The 20430-nt window shown below is 43.8% G+C and overlaps 1 protein-coding gene across 1 annotated transcript; it reads right to left on the bottom strand.

The window, feature by feature from the left end:
• Positions 1–14495: 14495 nt before the first annotated feature.
• Positions 14496–16000, bottom strand: LOC143850128 (uncharacterized). The gene is made up of 4 exons (XM_077359425.1): positions 15601–16000; positions 15355–15514; positions 15105–15270; positions 14496–15017 (listed from the first exon to the last, which is right to left on the bottom strand). The coding sequence occupies exons 1-4, from the start codon at positions 15998–16000 to the stop codon at positions 14496–14498; spliced, it is 1248 nt and encodes a 415-aa protein (XP_077215540.1).
• Between the last annotated feature and the right edge of the window lie 4430 nt (positions 16001–20430).

The raw sequence follows: 20430 nt of genomic DNA, 5'->3' as shown, positions 1-20430 counted from the left end.
AAACTAGGGTACTCGACACTTGGTTCGCCACGACTCGTCTCCGCAAAGACCGGGAGCCCACTCCTGGTCCGGGACTAGTCCGGATGCAAAAACCAAAGCTCCTTCGAAACCCAGTCCACTAAAATTAGGGTACTCGACACTTGGTTCGCCACGACTCGTCTCCGCAAAGACCGGGAGCCCACTCCTGGTCCGGGACCAGTCCGGATGCAAAAACCAAAGCTTCTTGGAAACCCAGTTCACTAAAACTAGGGTACTCGCTGCTTGGTTCGCCACGGCTCGTCTCCACAAAGATCGGAAGCGCACTTCTAGTCAGAAACGGGCCCTGGCAGAAAACAAACCATTGCAAAAACCCAATTTCAATAAAACTTGGTCATCTCCAGCCGGACTGGATACGACGCGTCTCGCTAGACGACAAAAATCAGTCCGGCCCAAGCCGGACTGGATACGACGCATCTCGCTAGACGACAAAAATCAGTCCGGCCCAAGCCGGACTGGATACGACGCGTCTCGCTAGACGACAAAAATCAGTCCGGCCCAAGCCGGACTGGATATGACGCGTCTCACTAGAAGACAAAAATCAGTCCGGCCCAAGCCGGACTGGATACGACGCGTCTCGCTAGACGACAAAAATCAGTCCGGCCCAAGCCGGACTGGATACGACGCGTCTCGCTAGACGACAAAAATCAGTCCGGCCCAAGCCGGACTGGATATGACGCGTCTCGCTACACGACAAAAATCAGTCCGGACTGCTCCAAAATCCGGACTGCTCTAAGCTCCGGATTGACAAAATCTGGACTGCTCCAAGCTCCGGATTGACAAAATCCGGACTGCTCCGAGCTCCGGACTGACAAAATCCGGACTGCTCCAAAATCCGGACTGATAAGCTCCGGACTGCTCCAAAATTCGGACTGATAAGCTCCGGACTGCTCCAAAAGCCGAACTGGGTATGGCGCAAAGCGCTACAGGACAAAATCCAGTTCATCTCAAGCCGAACTGGGTATGGCGCAAAGTGCTACAGGACAAAATCCAGTTCATCAAAAGCCGAACTGGGTATGGCGCAAAACGCTACAGGACAAAATCCAGTTCATCTAAAGCCAAACTGGATATGGCGCAAAGCGCTACAGGACAAAATCCAGTTCATCTCAAGCCGACCAGGACTCGGTGAGATTCGCTACAAGACAAAATTCAATTTTGTCTTTTAGCTGATTGCGCTATATTCAGTTCATCAAAAGCCGAACTGGGTATGGCGCAAAGCGCTGCAGGACAAAATCCGGACTGATAAGCTCCGGACTGCTCCAAAATTCGGACTGCTCGAAGCTCCGGATTGACAAAATTCAGACTGCTCGAAGCTCCGAATTGACAAAATCCGGACTGCTCCAAGCTCCGGACTGACAAAATCCGGACTGATAAGCTCCAGACTGCTCCAAAATCCGGACTGCTCCAAGCTCCGGATTGACAAAATCCGGACTGCTCCAAGCTCCGGAGTGACAAAATCCGGACTGCTCCAAGCTCCGGACTGACAAAATCCGGACTGATAAGCTCCGGACTGCTCCAAGCTCCGGATTGACAAACTCCGGACTGCTCCAAGCTCCGGATTGACAAAATCCGGACTGCTCCAAGCTCCGGACTGACAAAATCCGGACTGATAAGCTCCGGACTGCTCCAAAATCCGGACTGCTCCAAGCTCCGGACTGACAAAATCCGGACTGATAAGCTCCGGAGTGCTCCAAAATCCGGACTGCTCCAAGCTCCGGATTGACAAAATCCGGACTGCTCCAAGCTCCGGACTGCTCCAAGCTCCGGATTGACAAAATCCGGACTGCTCCAAGCTCCGGACTGACAAAATCCGGACTGATAAGCTCCGGACTGCTCCAAGCTCCGGATTGACAAAATCCGGACTACTCCAAGCTCCGGAATGACAAAATCCGGACTGCTCCAAGCTCCGGACTGACAAAATCCGGACTGATAAGCTCCGGACTGCTCCAAAATCCGGACTGCTCCAAGCTCTGGATTGACAAAATCCGGACTGCTCCAAGCTCCGGATTGACAAAATCCGGACTGCTCCAAGCTCCGGACTGACAGAATCCAGATTGATAAGCTCCGGACTGCTCCAAAATCCGGACTGCTCCAAAAGCCGAATTGGGTATGGCGCAAAGCGCTACAGGACAAAATCCAGTTCATCAAAAGCCGAACTGGGTATGGCGCAAAGCGCTACAGGACAAAATCCAGTTCATCAAAAGCCGAACTGGGTATGGCGCGAAGCGCTACAGGACCAAATCCAGTTCATCTAAAGCCGAACTGGATATTGCGCAAAGCGCTACAGGACAAAATCCAGTTCATCTCAAGCCGACCAGAACTCGGTGAGATTCGCTACAAGACAAAATTCAATTTCGTCTTTTAGCTGATTGCGCTATATTCAGTTCACCAAAAGCCGAACTGGGTATGGCGCAAAGCGCTGCAGGACAAAATTCGGACTGATAAGCTCTGGACTGCTCCAAAATCCGGACTGCTCCAAGCTCCGGACTGACAAAATCCGGACTGATAAGTTCCGAACTGCCCCAAAATCCGGACTGCTCCAAGCTCCGGACTGACAAAATCCGGACTGATAAGCTCCGGACTGCTCCAAAATCCGGACTGACAAAATCCAGACTGCTCCAAGCTCCGGACTGACAAAATCCGGACTGATAAGCTCCGGACTGCTCCAAAATCCGGACAGCTCCAATTTCCGGACTGCCCCAATTTTCGGACTGCTCCAAGTTCCGGACTCGTTCAATATCCGGACTGCTCCAAGTTCCGGACTGCTCCAAATTCCGGACTGCCCCACAGGCCAGACCCCGATCGCCACCAACCAGAAGATGTACTCACCACATTTCCCCAAGTCACCATAATAACTTGGAGAACTTGGGGGGCAACTGATGGGGTGTAAAAACACAGCAGCCTATTAGCTGCCGACACGTGACTAGAGGAGGGCCCACCGCGGACCAGCCTATTAGCTGCCGACACATGTCTCGAGAGGGGCCCACCGCAGACCCCGCGTCAGCAGGGGTAGTTTGGTAATTACACAGAGTAGGTGAGCTTGAACCTATAGCTGGTCGACACCTGTCTTGGAGCATTAACTCCCCAACTACCCCAATTTCTCCCTATAAAAGGGCCTTCAAAGCTCATAAATCAGGGTATTAATTCTCACCCTCGACTCTTAAAACTCCCTCTTCACTCCGGTTCATACTGACTTGAGTGTCGAAGGGCCAGTCCGGAGTACACTCCGGGTCGGTCATTCTGACCTCGTTTGCTTCTGTGTAGCATACAGTTCATCCGGACTCTATTTCCTTCACTTCAGCTCCTTGGGCCCTCCAGCTCGGCTCTTACGTCACTGTCATATCTGTTAACCGATTTCGGGCCTAATAACCGCCATATACAACTGAGTAAAGAAAAGGGAAGTACCAACTACACCAGGCATCATCATCCCTGCACCAAAGAGAGTCCGAGAGCCCGATTCAAGACCATCTATGGCGGTCCAAATCCGATAACTTTGCCTCTCGTGGTGGAGGGGCGACAACATCAGTAGAGGTGACCAGAAGGATTATAACAACTCCATTGTGGTGCTGCTATGGTGAGCTAGGGTTTGGTGGAAAAAAAAACAAAGCTAGTGTTTCTCTTCGTGGGTTTCTCTTTGTGGAAGAAAGCTAGGCTTTTGCTCCCAAAAACAGAGCAATCAGGGGCTTTTTCTTGCTGCCATGGTAAGATTGTCTTTCTAATGCTCCGTTGATTTTATAATCTACCTCACGATGGAGGAGAACTGGCAGAGAGGGTTTCGGGTTCCACTCTCCGGCATCCTCGCCGGTTGATTTCGACCTCGATTTCCACGCTCCGATCACCTTATCCATCTTCCCTACCATCGCCACCACCACCTCCATCTCTATTGGGCCCAGATTCATTTCCTTCCCCGTCTCGCCGGTGCCGATCTCCACCTCCTCAAGATTCGACCACCATCATCTCTTTTGCTTACATATCAACATCCACCTCTACTAGAGCAACACCACCCCCTTCATTTCCAACCTCCATCTTCCTTTTAAACCCTCTTCTATTTTACTTCAAAAACCCATTTACCTCTGACCTCCCTTGACTCCGGTGAGCTCACCGGGATCCGAACACTTTTATCTCCTCCGGTGGTCCGTTGGAATCCGGTCATTTCTTTTACCTCTTGAAACCCATCTCACACCTTCATCTCCTCCAACTTCACCACCTTTTTAAATTCCCATCACCTCCATTTTTTCCGTCAAAGATCCATTTTCTCCGATTACCACCACCTATAGCCACCACTTCTATACCCTTTGCCTCCATTATAGCTACCCACTCCACCGATCGGATCCCCATTTCCTTTCATCCCAGATCTGAAATTGGGTGGGATTAACATAAGAAGAAGAAGGGGGTTTGTAGTATATAGCCCATTCATCATCACCAATCTCAGCCGATTGCACCACGGATTGCCGACGGTCATTCAGGAATCACTCAATACAGGTTACTCTCGGAGAGATACTATAAGTAGGAGCCGTGAGGGCTATACCCGCCTTCTAGTGCCACCGCACCATTAGTATCTCAACACCTGGACACCTTGTGTGTAAAACGGACATAGTTCGTATGCTGGGCGATAGTCACAGCATACAAGTAACTATGCACCCGGCCAGGTGGACCTCACGACATTAAATCTGGTCGCCATCTACAGAAAGATTCTCGTACAAGGATAATTTTGCAGGGAGAGGGGTCTTCTTCTCATCTGTATCCTCTACCTCTTCTTCTTCAGCTCCTTCAGATTCGGTGTCTTCCTCCATCTCGGTCTCCGCGTGGGTTTCCGATCCAGAATCCGGTGGATTCTCACGGCTCGGTGGTCGGCACATTTTGCAGAGTGGAGGAGGATTCCGTGACAATTATGATCTCCGTCGGGGTGAGAGGTGTTGGGGGAGATCGCCCTAGATGGGCCAGTGGGGCGAATTTGATCCCTCTTGGGGTCTGGCGGATCAACCCCGAAGCAGGCCTTTTGGGCGATTCTGTAGGAGGTTGGAAGAAGTTTGGCTCTGAGCCGGCAGTTGGGCAGAGAAATTGGCCTCACCGATCTGAAGAGGAGGAGTGGCTACCCGTCCGAAGAAAGAAGGGAAGACGAATGGAGAGTGCCTTCCACAAAAGAAAGAATAGAGAACTGGGAGATTGGAGATGTTGCAGATGTGCTTTCAGGAATTTTTGAAGGAGGGTTAGATGTTGGAAGTGTCATAAAGTCTGGTCCAATTCGGACTTCAATTTTCCAGGGCACCAAGAACAGTCAGCGGATCCGGTGGCGAGGAGGCGGCTTGTTCCTAAACCAACAGCGCCTCAAGCAGAGAATGTTAGAATGGAGCCGTTGCTTCCTGCAACTTCGGAAGGTGTAGCTTTCAACCTTGAAGTAGTCCCCCTTAAGTCTATTAGTAATGCAGACTTAGGCTTATGGGGGAAGATGAAGGAAGGGTGGGATGGTGATCTGGATGCGCTGGAAGACTGGCTCTCTCGCAATAGCAGTCAAGAGACTGAAGCTGTGGTGTATAAAATTGCTCCTTTAGAAATCCAAATTTACATCCCAGCGGGTGCTAATCGATCTCACTTAATCAGAGATTGGTGCTCTCCATCCCATTCTCCTCTGGAAGATCTACAGAAGTGGGATACAAAATTTCCTAAGGCGGGGAAGCCTTCCTGGTGGAAAATAGAAGGAGTTCCGCCTGAAGCATGGTGCGCCGATAATTTTCAGCGTATAGGGAGGAAAATAGGCTAGGTGGTGGAGGTAGATTTGTCGTGTTATGCGGGTTTCGAATATGAAGTGGGTAGGATGTTGATCAGGTCTGAAGGACGCCCCGGAAGTGAACTATCTCTCCAAAGCTCTATCGATGGCACAATTCGTTGGATTCTAGCCTCCTGGGAAAGAGTTGACGACGACCCGAACTCTGCAAAAATCTCCTCTCCTTCTCCGGCTGGGCAGATGGTTTCCGAAGAAGAGTTGGGTATTCCTTTAAATACTCCTACTGAAGGGGTAAGTGAAGCTGAAGTAGTTCACCATCCCATAACTGCAATCCATGTGTCTTCAATGCCATCAATGAAGCCTCAGCATTGCTGTCTGTGCCGGAGATAAATGCTGGGGTCGTCGGGTTGGTGGAGTCGGAGATTCCTTCACATTCAGCCTATTGTGCGCAGAAAGCAGCACCGGTTAGCAGCATCTCACCTGGCAAAAATGTTGAATTTCAAAAAGGGGGTCCCCCACATGCATACAGGTGGTCCAGTGTAGCTGGTCCTATTCAAGACTCATCAGCAACAGCTACTCCTTACTCTAAGGTCAACAGCTTTGAAGATATTATCTCAGCCTTATCCCCTCCGCACCACAGAGACTCTCCTCGAGTAGATGTAATCTACGTGCCCGATTCGGGTCCAATGGAATTTTCTGAAAGAGAAGTTGCTTCAGAGGACCTTTGGGCTTCTCCACTGGTGAGCCCTGGGAACCAGGAGGAGAGCCTCCTCCACGACTCAAGCACAATGGGCGCTACTCGCACGTATTCTGAGACTGAGGAGGAGCTCGGTGACAACCGGGTGTGGGGGTTTAGTCTGCAACGTCACAAGAGTAGGTGTATCCTTATCTCTCGTGATGACCGTTTCTTCATTCAGTGCCGGGTGGGGCAAAGGAAGGTGATCATTGATTATAGTGGTTTGGGAGGTATGAAACATTTATTCTCTGGTGAAGTTAGGGAGTGGTCATTTCGCTCGCTCGTCAGGGTATCGCTTGGAAGTTTCTCCCATCTTTGTCCACTGAGATGGTGTAGCAAGGCGGATTTTCAGCTCCTGCATTGTGCCTCAGAACTCTCTTATGTCCCTCCACGGAATGACTCGGGCTTGGTTTCTCCCAACAGGTGCTTGAATTGATGGTGGATCATACCATGCACATTAGTTCTCATCTGGGTCTAATATTTCCGGGTCCCGTTGAGGAATATAGGTCTAGCATAAAGGCGCCAGAACTACGGGAGGTCGCTGGAGTGTCATCTCCAGTCTCCATATCCGAAGTAAACCTGAAACGCACGGAGCGCGAATTGGTGAGACTTCAATCGGATATCAATTATGATTCTGGATCGCATAGCAAAGGTCTCACATCCCAAAAAAAAGGAAGAAAGTCTGGTATCAGGGCGGGGAGGAATTCATCGGAATACAGTTGTTAATGAAGATTTTATCCTGGAATATAAACGGCTTGGGCTCTCGGGAGAAAAGAATTCAAATCAAAGAATTAGTTAAACATCGGCGCCCTGAGGTTGTTTGTCTTCAGGAAACAAAGATGGAGCAAATCCGTAACATAGATATGAGAAGCATGGGGTTCAATACTGACTGGAATTTTGCTTTCTTAGCATCCAGAGGAGCTTCAGGGGGCATCTTGGTGGCTTGGGATTCAGTCTTGTGGGACAGCACGGATGTTTGGCGTGGAGTTTTCTCTCTCTCCGTTGCTTTCCGAAAATGCAATGATAATTCAGTCTGGTTCTTCTCAGGCGTCTATGGTCCTTTGTCATCCTCTGAGAAGTGTCTTTTTTGGGAAGAATTAAATCAGACGCGATGCCTATGTTCCGCTCCTTGGTGTATCGGGGGGGATTTCAATGAAATTCTAGGATCAAGAGATCGACTTGGGGGTCAGCGAGTCACTGCGGGCATGAGATCTTTCGCTGATTTCATCGCAATCAACGAGCTCGCAGATTTACCTTTGGGTGGCTCCTCTTTCACCTGGGCCAGAGGTTCGAACCGGAGTCGGCTTGACCGATTTCTTCTCTCGGGTGACTGGTTGGCAATTCTTTCTGAAGTCTATCAGCAGGCTTTACCCCATTCAGTTTCCGACCATTGCCCTCTCCTTTTGTCTCCTAAAATGGAGTTCTGGGGCCCGCCCCCCTTCAGATTTGAATTAGCTTGGCTGGAAAATCCCCAAATGGAGGCTCTCTTAGTCCGATGGTGGTCTGAAAGCGTCTTTGAAGGTCCAGGGGACGTAGTTATAGGCAAAAAATTACGCTTCATTAAGGGGAAATTAAAAGAGTGGGATAAGGAGCAGAAAGAAGTAGACCAAGGCAGGAAGAGGATTCTTGAGGACAGATTGATGGAGATAAATACATTGGCAGAGAGTGGTTTGGCCTCGGCGGAGGATTATGAGCAACAAGGAAGATTAATTCAGGAGCATAAAGAGTTGTTGATGCTTAAAGAAATCTCTTGGCGCCAAAGATCTCGAGTCAAGTGGTTGTTGGAGGGAGATAAAAACACAGCCTTCTTCCATGCCATGGCTAGTGCTCGCAGAAGAAGGAACAGAATTGAATCCTTAGAAGTGGAGGGGGAAATTGTATCTGACAAGGAGCGAATTATTGAAGAAATTATTGAATTCTACAGATCTTTATACTCAGCTGATGGGATGTTACGCCCAATTCCTCAAGACATTTGTTTTGCTAGCTTAAGCCTGGAAGACTCAGCCGGATTGGAAATCCGTTTCTCTGAGCTGGAAATCCGATCAGCACTATTTTCTCTGGCAAAAGATAAAGCCCCTGGACCCGATGGTTTTTGTTTGGCTTTCTTTCAAACTTGCTGGGAAACAGTAAAATCGAACATTTTTCGATTCTTCATAGAATTTTTTGAGGGAGCCATCCTTGACAAAGGGACAGGTGCAACTTTTCTCGTCCTCATTCCAAAAATTGAAGGAGCAACAAAAAGCTCGGATTTTCGCCCGATTAGCTTGGTGGGCAGCCTTTACAAAGTCCTCGCAAAGGTTCTGGCGGATCTTATCAAAGTGGTTCTTCCTTCAATTATATCGGTCTGTCAAAGTGCCTTTATAAGCAACCGGCAAATTCTTGATTGTTCTTTAACAGCCAATGAAGCCATTGACTATTATCGGAGGAAGGGGGAAGGTGGCATTCTATGCAAGCTTGACATGGAGAAGGCATATGACAGAGTGGATTGGGCAGCATTTTCTCATGGGTCGTATGGGCTTTGGGGGTCGGTGGAGAGGGTGGATCCGGAACTGCTTATCGTCCGCCTGGTTTTCTGTCCTCATCAACGGATCAGCAAAAGGATTCTTCAAATCTTCTAGAGGATTGCGGCAGGGCGATCCTCTCTCTCCTTTTCTTTTCCTGATTGTGGCCGAATCACTGTGCAGACTGCTGAAAAAAGGAAGTGAGTTGGGGCTATATCAAGGGTTCCTTATTGGCGAGACTAAGGTGGAAGTATCGCTTCTTCAGTTTGCGGATGACACTCTTCTGTTCTGTTCTCCGGTCATATCCCAGATTCTTAACCTTAAAGCTATGCTTCGTTGTTATGAGATGGTTTCGGGTCAAAGATCTAATTTCGCAAAATCTCAGTTGTTCGTGATCAATGTTTCTGAGAGCGATGCATCATTTTTCACCGGAATTATGGGGTGTGGTTTAGATGTCTTTCCAGCAACCTATCTGGGTCTTCCTCTTGGTGTGGGTCGACCGAAACACAACCTATGGGCTCCTATTATTCAAAGGATTGAGCGACGTTTGGCCACCTAGAAGCGCCGGTTGGTTTCCAAAGGAGGTAGATTAGTGCTTATAAAGGCCGTTCTATCCAATATGCCGATATATTTTCTATCTCTTTTTCAATGTCCCGCCTCGGTTGCTAAACGCATCGAACAAATTCAGAGACGCTTCCTGTGGGGCGGATCAGGGTCTTCCAAGGGGGTCTCCCTGATTAAATGGAGTATGGTCTGCTTGCCTACTAAAAATGGAGGTTTGGGTATCAGGAGGGTTCAGAGTTTTAACCAGGCCCTTATGGGCAAGTGGCTGTGGAGATTTGGCGAAGAACAATCCTCTTTGTGGGTCCGGGTCATTGGAAGTAAGTATGGTTCAGATCATGGGCATTGGGACTCTGTTGATAATTTTAAACTCAAAGGTCTCACGGTTGGAGGGACATCTTGAAGTTGAAGTCGTTATTTGCTCCTGGCGTCCGATTCAGAGTATATAGGGGGGATCAGATTCGGTTCTGGCAGGATCCTTGGTGTTCGGACGTTCCTCTTCAAGTGATGTTTCCTGACTTATTCATCGTTTCATCTCAGAAAGAGGCCTGGGTATCGGAATGTTTTGCAAGGGAACATAGGAAGGTGGCTTGGTCTCCTAAGTTTCGCAGAGACTTCTTTGTTAGGGAGTTAAACTCTTACAGCGCCCTCCTCTCCTTATTGGATTCTTGCTTCATCAAGTCTTCGGGCGTAGATCGTCGGATTTGGATTTGGAATCCTTCGGGGATATTTTCAGTCAAATCTTTTTATAACCATCTGATCCCTTCTTTAGTGGAGCATGTGTCCTCCTCGGTTTGGAGACAATCTTGCCCTCCGAGAGTTGCTTTCTTTGGGTGGTCGGTTAGCTGGGCCGCATTCAAACTATGGATTTTTTGAGGAAACGAGGAATGTGGTTGGTAGATCACTGTCCTCTATGTTTATCCGCTGGGGAATCCATTGACCACCTTTTCATACACTGTAAGGTCGCCTCCAACTCTATGGCTGAATTCATTCAGAGTTGGGCCTGGACTCCTTGGAAAAGGAAAGGCAGAACGCTGTGGAAGATGTGTCTTCTGGCCTCATGGTGGTTCTTGTGGAAAGAGAGGAATGCTCGTATCTTTGAAGGGAAGGCTAGATCTCCCTATTGGATTTATATTCAGTTGATAGCTGCGGTCATATCCTGGGCTCGAAGCCTTCCCCTGTTTCGTTTTGTTTCAGCTTTCGACCTCTGGGAAGGATGGTCAATCATATGCTTGGAATCGGCTACCAAAGTAAAAATCCTCCCCTCCTGGATTCCTCCTCCTCCGGGGTCCCTGAAACTTAACGTTGACGGATCGTCTATCGGCAATCTACGAATGGCAGGAGTAGGGGGGTTATGTAGAAACCACAAAGGGGAAGTCCTCTGGGCCTACTCGGGGCCTATCGGAGTGGCAGACTCAAACGAGGCAGAGGTCCGAGCCGTTCATAGCGGGCTTCTCTCGATGCCTCGTCTAGAGTGCGACAAAATTATCGTCGAAGGGGATTCCTTAAATGTTATTCGCTGGCTTTCGGGTAACGCTTCTCCCCCTTGGCGATTTTTGCCTCTCTTAGAGGAAATAGAGGACAGAGCTAAGGGCTCCTCAATAGTTTTTCGCCATGTCAGGAGATCAGCCAATGCGGAAGCAGACACCCTTGCCAAGAAATGAGTCTTTCGGGCCGCGTTTGAGTGCTTTGACTATCTACCTCCTTGAATTATTGTACTGCTATCCTTGTATTATCTTTGTTCCTTCAGGACCACCTCGGTTCTGTTTTTACATATATATATATATATATATATATATATATATATATATATATATATATATATATATATTCTGTTGCCCTTTTCAAAAAAAAAATTCATTACCGCCATCGGCAATACAATCGGATTTTCGGATTGTTTACATATGTCGTAATCCAAGAGATACCTTCATAGCCATGTGGACTTACTTTAACAAGTTGAGACCCCTGAGTGTAGGACCTCCCCTTCCTCTCGAAGAGGCCTTCGACTTGTTTTGTGAAGGAGTTTCGCCTTTCGGTCCTTATTGGGATCATGTGTTGGGGTATTGGAAGGAAAGCCAAGAAAGGCCTGGAAGGGTTTTGTTTTTGAAGTATGAGGAGATGAAACAAGATCCCACATTTCATTTGAAGAAGTTGGCTGAGTTCTTGGGGCAACCTTTCTCTTTAGAGGAAGAGAAAGTTGGGGTGGTGGAGGAAATAATACAGTTATGTAGTTTTAAGACAATGACCAATTTGCAAGTGAACAAGACAGGAGTTGACCCTACTTTGGTTTTTGGGAATAACACTTTCTTTAGGAAAGGGGAAGTGGGTGATTGGGCGAACTATCTGACGTCTCCAATGATCGAGCGGTTAGAACAGCTCGAGGACCAAAAGTTCCACGCCTCTGGTCTCACCTTCAGGGTATTATGAATAATTTTTATTCTATCTACTATAATCATCCAACTATGGATAGATGATTGAGCCTACTTTGTTGGTCTTTAGATTTGGCTATTTAATTTCTTCCATGTAATCCTGGGTTTGCTTTCTTCTCTATTATTTCTTTGAGTGTTACCATGTCCTTCCTGTAATCATTGATGTATCTCTCTTATACATATATTATCTTATTTAAAGTTTTATCAGTTTTAAAACTCGGCGACTCGGTTCGGAACTCGGCCGAGTCGACGCGGATTTGCGGTGGCAGCGTTTTGGAGTCACGGACTCGGCGAGTCCTGGCCGAGTCGTGGCCATTTTGAACTCATATTCCATCCTAACTTCAACCATTCAAAGAAAAAAAAAGATAAGATTTATCGGAGAGAAACGTACCTAAAGCCGCAGAGAAAACGCTCTATAATACCCTAACTCATGAAGAAGAAGAAGTAGTTCGTTTTTTTACTGGATCTGATAATATGATTTTGTGAAATGATAAATACGCCCCCTTTCATTACCTGAGATAGCCCCTCCAATGTAAAATAGTAGTCATAAATACACTAGAGAGGGCTGTCCCGAGTAAAACCAAGGGATGATTCAAATAAAACAAAGGGGCAAATACATTATTTTTTTTTTTTTGGGCTGTGCAGTACAAAGTGAAGTTGTCAATTCCAGCTTGACTTTTGTAGCTTTGCTTGTCTTATTCTCTACCTCATTCTGGGTGTGGGTGCCTGGACAGCCATTTAAGAATATAATTCTTTTATATGGTGTAAGCTCTTATAGTCCCTTACTTTTCTAGAAGTACTGTACGGACCACACTAGAGGATGATCCAAACTGTCCATGTGATGGGCCATGGACATGGACGATTTGGATCATCCTCTAGTGTGGTCCGTACAGTACTTCTAGAAAAATAAGGGACTTTAAGGGCTTACACCATATAAAATCTCCTTTTTTGATATATATAACCTCTTTCTTTTGGTTATTAAAAAATATTTCTAAATTTTCTTACATTTTTAACACCTAAAAAACAAAAAAATAACTTAAACTAAACCTATTCAGCATTTACTTAGATGGACCTTCAATTTATGAGAATATGCCTCCAATTAAATCATAATCATATCATTATACTCAAAATTTTTCCAAGAAAAATTTCCCATCAAAAATGTTTTTCTTGCATGTATTTTTTTTTAAATTAGCGGGCTTGCACTTGGTTAGATGATCAAAACTATTCATTTGTTGGGCACTACTTAAATGGGTTTGGACTTTTGTATTTTTTTCATTTATTTTTTAATAAAAAATAACGACTCAACTAATTTGGCCGCGTCAACCGCGTTCTTGGCCGCGTCAACCGTGTCCGCGCTGAGTCGACAAGGATTTTCTTCGGCCGCGTTCCGCGTCGAATCCACATTTTTAAACACCGGTTAAACTTGTCCCAGCAGAAACCCTCCCTTCGAAGCTGAGGTTCTAAGCTCTGTGGGAAAAAACTCAACCTTTCATGTCCCGAAAACCACCTCTTGGATTGCACCACAGATTGCCCAGAAAACCAAAACCATCCCCTGGCTTTGCACAAGACCACTAGACAACCCTGTTTGGAAAGTAATTCCTTTTTGGTAAATGTTCACCTCAAAAGTGCCAGATGGGATGTCGATTAACCAAGAGTCCTATCCTAGGAGAAGAAGAAGCAAGGAGAAAGGAAATTAATTGCAAGGATAGAACCAGGGAAAAGTCTTCTCTTGACCTACATGCAAGCAGTCAGTAGGGCTGTCAATAGGGTTGCCTTTTGTTTTTCCTCAGACAACGTGCATGACAGCCGTTTTCTAAATGACCATAGGAAAATTTGAGAATGAGGGACATCAATGTACGAGAATTGCCAATGGGGGGACGCACTTTTGAGAAATTGTTACAGAGGGTGATAACCCCCTTTTGAGAGTTTGATAACCCCATTTAGAGGGCTGATAACCCCCATTTCGTCCCTATAACAATTTTTCAAAAGTATGTCCCCCGCTTTCGCAATTCTCGTATTTTGATGTCCCCAATTGGCATTTTTCGACCAAAATGAGGAGGTTGGTACTAAGGGCGGAACAAGGAATTTACACCTGTAGAGGCCTGACTAGTTGTAAAAAAAATGCATGATATACACACACGCACACACTTTCATAGAATAAAAAAGTTAAACCTTAAATTTAAACTAATGAATAAAAAATATGATAGGACTTTCAATACACGAAGAGTATGCTATAACTCCATGAATATGCAAACGTGTTAGCCAACTTTGATTGAAACCGACAAAAGGAAACAAAAAAGTAAACCTAAATCTTTCTATTTAAGTTGTGCCCGTCGACTTTTCATAGAATAAAATTCATCTATGATCATATATGTATTGAAACTCTCAGCTATTTCTTTTTCGATGTAGAAAACCAAGCAATCTGCGAGAAATTCATCTTCCATCTTGTTACGAAGTCTTGTTTTAACAAGCTTCATAGCCGAAAATGCATGTTTTGTAGTTGCCGTTCAAACTGGAAGAGTCAACACAAGACGTATCAATCTATCAATCAGATAACAGATCGTTGACTTTCCCGTTGCACTTAATCTCTGGCAAAGTTCAGAAATTGTGGAAATATTTTGAAAATCTGGATGCTGAAGTATATCAAGCTCATAATGCTGCAGTTGAAATCTCAAATGAATTTTTTCCTCCTCTGAGAAATCTTGAGGATAAAATTTCTCCACAAGATTACAAAGATCTTCAATTTTAAAAGATTTATAAGCATCCTTAGGATCAAGAGTAGAACTAAGAATAAGGACCTCCGTTGGTTGCTCATTGAATCTGCTATTTAGCTCTTGCAATTGAGAGTCTATTACAGGATTAAATATGTCAACCCGATAATGGTGCTCCATCGTAATGAGATCTTGTGATTCACGTGACCGACCACGACCTGCTGTGTAAGGGGCACTCATATAAGGAATATCAATCCCACGTCTTTCGCAAAATGATTTCGCATTCTCAAGCAAACTATTCCAGCCGTCTTCCTTCAACTTTTGAATGAGTAATTTTGTAGTTGAGACTAAGTGCAGAGCATTCAAAATGTCTTGCGAACGATTTTACAAAGCATGACAGAGAACATCAATGATTCCCTTGATATCTTTCATCAAATGCAATATAAAAACAAATTCAAAAGTTGTCATCACATCATAAGCGGTATCTGCATCACCACGTTGAGAAGAAGTGGCTCCTCTATTAATGATATTTATAAGCAATGTGCAAGTAGCAGAAAACATCTTTAGTAAGCTGCAAATAGAACTATAATGGGAGCCCCATTGAGTATCCCCAGCTCGTTACAAAGTACCAATTTGATTAGCTCCTCTACCATACTCATTCTCATCAATAAAAATCAAATACGCAATATCATCCGCTTGGTTAGACTGTAATTCATCATGACGTTTGCAGGAGGCACCGATAGTATTAACAATGGAAGACAACTTTGAGAAAGACTGATGAATAGGAATTACTTCTCTGGATGCTCCAATCAATGCTAATTGTAATTGGTGAGCTAGGCAATGCACGTAATATGCATACGGACAATCTTTAAAAATAAGGCTTTTAAACCATTCCACTCACCACGCATATTACTAGCACCATCATATCCTTGATCTCGAATGTTTTGAATGTTGAGATTGTGACGAGAGAGAACGGCACATATCTCCTTTTTAAGAGTCAATGCAGTAGTATCTCTAACATGTACTAGATCAAAACATCGTTTTCTAATAAAACCATCCTTATTAACAAATACCAAAATAAGAGCCATTTGCTCTCTCATAGACTCATCTCTAGCCTCATCAACAATAATGCAAAATTTTGCATCCCCAATATCTTCACGAATTGCACTACGCACTTTACTTGGGAAAATATACAATATTTTCCTTTGAATTTTAGGCGATGTGTATTGGGCATTCTTTGGAGCATTTTCTAAGACAACCCTGGAAACTTTTTTATTATAATCTTCCAAAATCTTTACCATTTCAATAAAATTACCTCGATCTTTTTGAACTTATGCTTTCATCATTACCTCTAAAAGCACATGCTTGAAATGTTAACCAGCGAACGGTGTCTATGGAGGTCTTGAGTCGCAACCGGCTATTCTCAATCTCTTGTGATGTTTTTTTTTTCTATCAGTTTATCAATATGCTGCGATTGATTCGATAGATCATGACAAGCCTTCTCAGCAATTTTATGTGGTGAATTAGGGTCTTTTCCAACATGACCTAAAAAGGCACAATTCAATCCATCATTCGCTTTTTTCCAATTTTGAAATCCTTCACTTGTAAACGCACCTAATCCCGGGCGTCATGTTGGTTCCTTACAAAAAAGATAGCATGGAAGACAAAATGCAGCATCCTTTGAAGGGGAGTATTCTAACCAAGAAATTTTTTTGAACAAAGAAGATTGAAATTGGGGAAGATGATTCTCTGCTCCTGAAAGATGATACTCTCAAAGTAACATTGATACGCTCCAGCTATAAGATATGCACGACGAATTTCATCTCTTTGATTAACTGGATATTCCCACATTTGAGGACGCAATCCCGGATCACGTTCTAAGGAAGTAGTATCAACCACTTCTTGATGGGTTCTTGGTAACTTAGAAGGACGTTGCTCAATATTTGACATGTCAGAATTTAATGGAGAATGTGCATTGATTTCTGAATCATTAACATTCTTTTTTTTGAAGAATGCATCGATAGTTTTTGGTTTGCCCATGATTCAACTTATAATTTTGATGAGTGAATTTGGATCAATAAATAACCTGAAAATTTTATCTATCAATTAGTATAATATTTTTGAAGGATTTTAGAAACCACTAATCTTATAAATAAGAAGATTGAATATAGGACATCTGGACATGCATTAAAATGTATATATATATATATATATATATATATATATATATATATATATGTAGCGAAGTAATGATAACATTATTCGATTTATATAATTTTTTTCAAGATGATTGCAGATAGAGAAGGCATACCTGAAGAATTAATATTGTGAGAAGTAGAACTACCCCAAAATAGAATTTAAAATCTTCGACACTTATCACTTCTTAACGTTTAACCTAGAAAAAATAATGCAAAAAAAAATCAAATCATGTTACTATAGCAAGTTGGACTCAAAATTGTGAGTCCAAAACCAATTGTTGGAGTCAGTTCAGCCCAAGAACACATAAAATTACAATTGTGAGTCCAGAACCAATTGTTGGAATCAAAATTAAAGAAGAATTGGAATCAAATAATTAAACAAGTACACAGAAAATTACAACTCAATTTCAATTTCAATTCACCAATGAAAACAGACAGTTACAACTCAATTTCAATTCGCCCATGGAATGTAATGCAACAACAAAACCCCTAAAACCCTGATAAATTGATCATCACATACAAAATTCCAACAACTAACAATAAATAAATAAAATGAAAAATAAATGAAAAAGCACATCTTAATCGTATAAATGATTGAAATCCCCGAACAAATCCCAAAGTCCAAAACCGGGTATTGGGCTCAAAATTAAGGCAATGTTGAGTCCAAGAATTGGTTCTGGACTCAAAATCAATTCTCAAAATCCAAGACCAACAAGACCTTCAAAAAGTATGTATCCATGGTAGTCTTCTTGTCCCCGTCATGAAAATGACGTGACAATCTCTACATATGGAAGGGGTTGAAAAGGGGTGGCATTATCATTTCACAAAGAAAAGAATCTAGGATATTAGAATATTACAAGCTAAAACTTAGGCCCTATTCGTTTGCGATTGTGACAACTGATTGTGACCCCTTAACCAATTATTGGACTCAAATTTAAACATACTTGTAAGTCCAATAATCAATCTAGGGCTTACAATCGCTTGTCACAATCTCAAATGAATAGGGCCTTCGATTTTATAAGTTAAACATAAACCTCATATGATTATTTGCTCAAAATTAAATGTAAATTTGAGCCAATAATCAGTTGGGGGTTCACAATCGTTCCTCACAATCTGAAACAAACAGGGCCTAAGATAAAACCTAGATTATGTAATCCAAGATTGTAAAATCAATATTTTAGCTGGTAAAATCCTAATTTTTAAAATCCATGTATGTCCTAATCGGAAAGGCCAAAACTGGTTATTTTGCTCATAATTAATGCAATAATAAGTTTTGGACTAAAAATCTCAAATCTCTCTCCTTTTCCCTCTAAAAAAATAAAAGAGAAGAAAAAGAAACCTAGAAAAAAAAATAGAAGCATAAACCCTAAAAAAGAATGAAATCAAAATTCAAAAGAAAAGGAAAGAACCACAAAAACCCTAGAACTAGAAGTACAGGGGAAAAAAAAAGAAAAGACCTAACCTTTTCTTCTCCTTCTTCTTTGACAAGGGTGGGTGTAGCGTCCTTGGGTGACGGGTCTACTTGAGACGTCATGGGAGTTGGAACGGTAAAGATCAAGATGTTCGATGGAGTAGTTCGTACTTCGGGTGGTGTGGCGTATGTCACAAAGATGCGAAGGAATCTAGTGTCTCTTAGCCGATTGGACCCCAGAGGTTGCAGGATTTCAACTGCAGGTGGAACCATGAAAATCATACGAGGCTATATGGTTCTGATGAAAGGAGAGAAGTGTGGTGGGTTGTATCGTCTGGGCGGGGACACAGTGACTAGTGTTTCCAAGATCTCGATGGTTAGTTGGAAATGGAGTGGTAGCGCATGCATGCGTAGGGTCTCTTTCGTAGTTAGTGCAGAGACAGGTTTCCAGGTTGCAGACGATGATGAGAGGATGACAGTACCTGCATTGGGAAGGATGGATCGAGATCCCTCTCCAAGGTTGACTGGGTGAGTCAACGGGTAGGTAGCTACACATGTGCATTGGCCGTGTTGATCGAATCAGGTGGAGTCAGAACCAAGGTGATTCGAGGGTGTGTAGCTGGTACTTTGGAAGGCCAATGGTGGTTTGCGGTAATAGTGGACCGGTAGAGCCATCAGTAGAAAATCTTTATGGTGGTTGGGAAATAAGCCATAAGCAAAAACCTGACAGGGTTAAAAATCATTGGTGGGTTGATGTTGCATCTTAGTTGTGCATCCCCTACCATGACTATACAAAAAATCCCATTTAAAGGAAACCGATAAATCCACCCCTCGGCCGAAACATTTCATTTCGGCTGAAATATTTCGGTTTCGGCACAAACCGAACAAAATTCACATGAAGTCGTTTCTTTACAAGATTTCGCCGAAATTTCACCGAAATGTCGGTTAGAATGTCATTTTTGAACTTTTTTACAAAATTTCCACCGAAGTACCAAAAATTTCAACCGAAATCACCGAAATTGACACTGAAATTTTAGACATTTCGGTCGAAATAAAAAAAGAATAAACAAAATCATAATCATATTTTTGCAAGATTTCGGCCGAAATTTCACCCTGAAACCGAAACATTTCAGTCTCGGTGGTGGATGAAACTGACACCGAAACCAAAATTTAAAACCTTGCTTCCATGTCTGCTTGAGTGGCATGCCAAGGAGCACAAGAACCATTGAATGCCACCCTAGCCTTGCTTGGAATGATACTCTCCTAACCTGTTATGAATGATAGTGAGGATTAATCACCTTTATAAAAGATAACTGATTCCCGTTTTGTGAAAAAAATGTGAAAAAAAACGGGCATCATTCATCGGAGCCACATCCACTGAAAGGCAAAATAAGGGAGTTCAAATCTCCATAAAAGCACTAAATGCATCGTGAAAAAGTTCAAATTAACCATCACATCACTCCCATTTTTATTCTCTAAACAGAATCCTGTTTTCAAAGTCTTTTCCTTTACAAAGGAGATGATGTTGTGAAAGTTGCCTAATTTCCCACCACTCGATGGGAATGCAAAAACGGCAATGTTTTTAGGTTTTTCTAAAACCTAAGTGATATAAACGAGAGATTTTTTACTCTCTCGTGGGGAGAGACAAAAACGAGAGAGAGAGAGAGAGAGAGAGAGAGAGAGAGAGAGAGAGAGATTAGGTTTCTTCTTGGGTATTCTCTTGTGGGTTTTCTCTTGGGTTACTCTCGGTGTAAGGTCTCGGGTTTGAGAAGCAAGGAAAGGGTTGCGGGTTTGTGGGTTTGAGATTAATTCATTGTAATCCTTGTATTTTGTTTTTTTTATAGTGGAAGATCGTGTTTCTTGCCTGTGGAGTAGGCTTGGCCGAACCATGCAAATCTTGGTGTTCATCTTGTGGCTTGGTTTATTTTACTTTTTGTTAATTTGTACACGATTGGATCGGATTGCCCGGCGGATTTTCTCAACATCTTTCACCCCCTACAGTACGCATGCGCCCCCTTATAACGTGATTTGACGTGAACACATACCCCTCATAACGTGATTTAAAGTGAAGACATTAGAAGGGGGGAGCATGCATTGGGAGGGGGGGTGGTGGTTATCATCG

Source organism: Tasmannia lanceolata, unplaced genomic scaffold (genome assembly GCF_043159265.1).
Source record: "Tasmannia lanceolata isolate RefF3 unplaced genomic scaffold, GAP_Taslan_0.1 ptg000018l, whole genome shotgun sequence".
Lineage (NCBI taxonomy): Eukaryota > Viridiplantae > Streptophyta > Magnoliopsida > Canellales > Winteraceae > Tasmannia > Tasmannia lanceolata.
The sequence above is the reverse complement of the archived record's forward strand: the minus strand, read 5'-3'. Positions and strand labels throughout refer to the sequence as shown.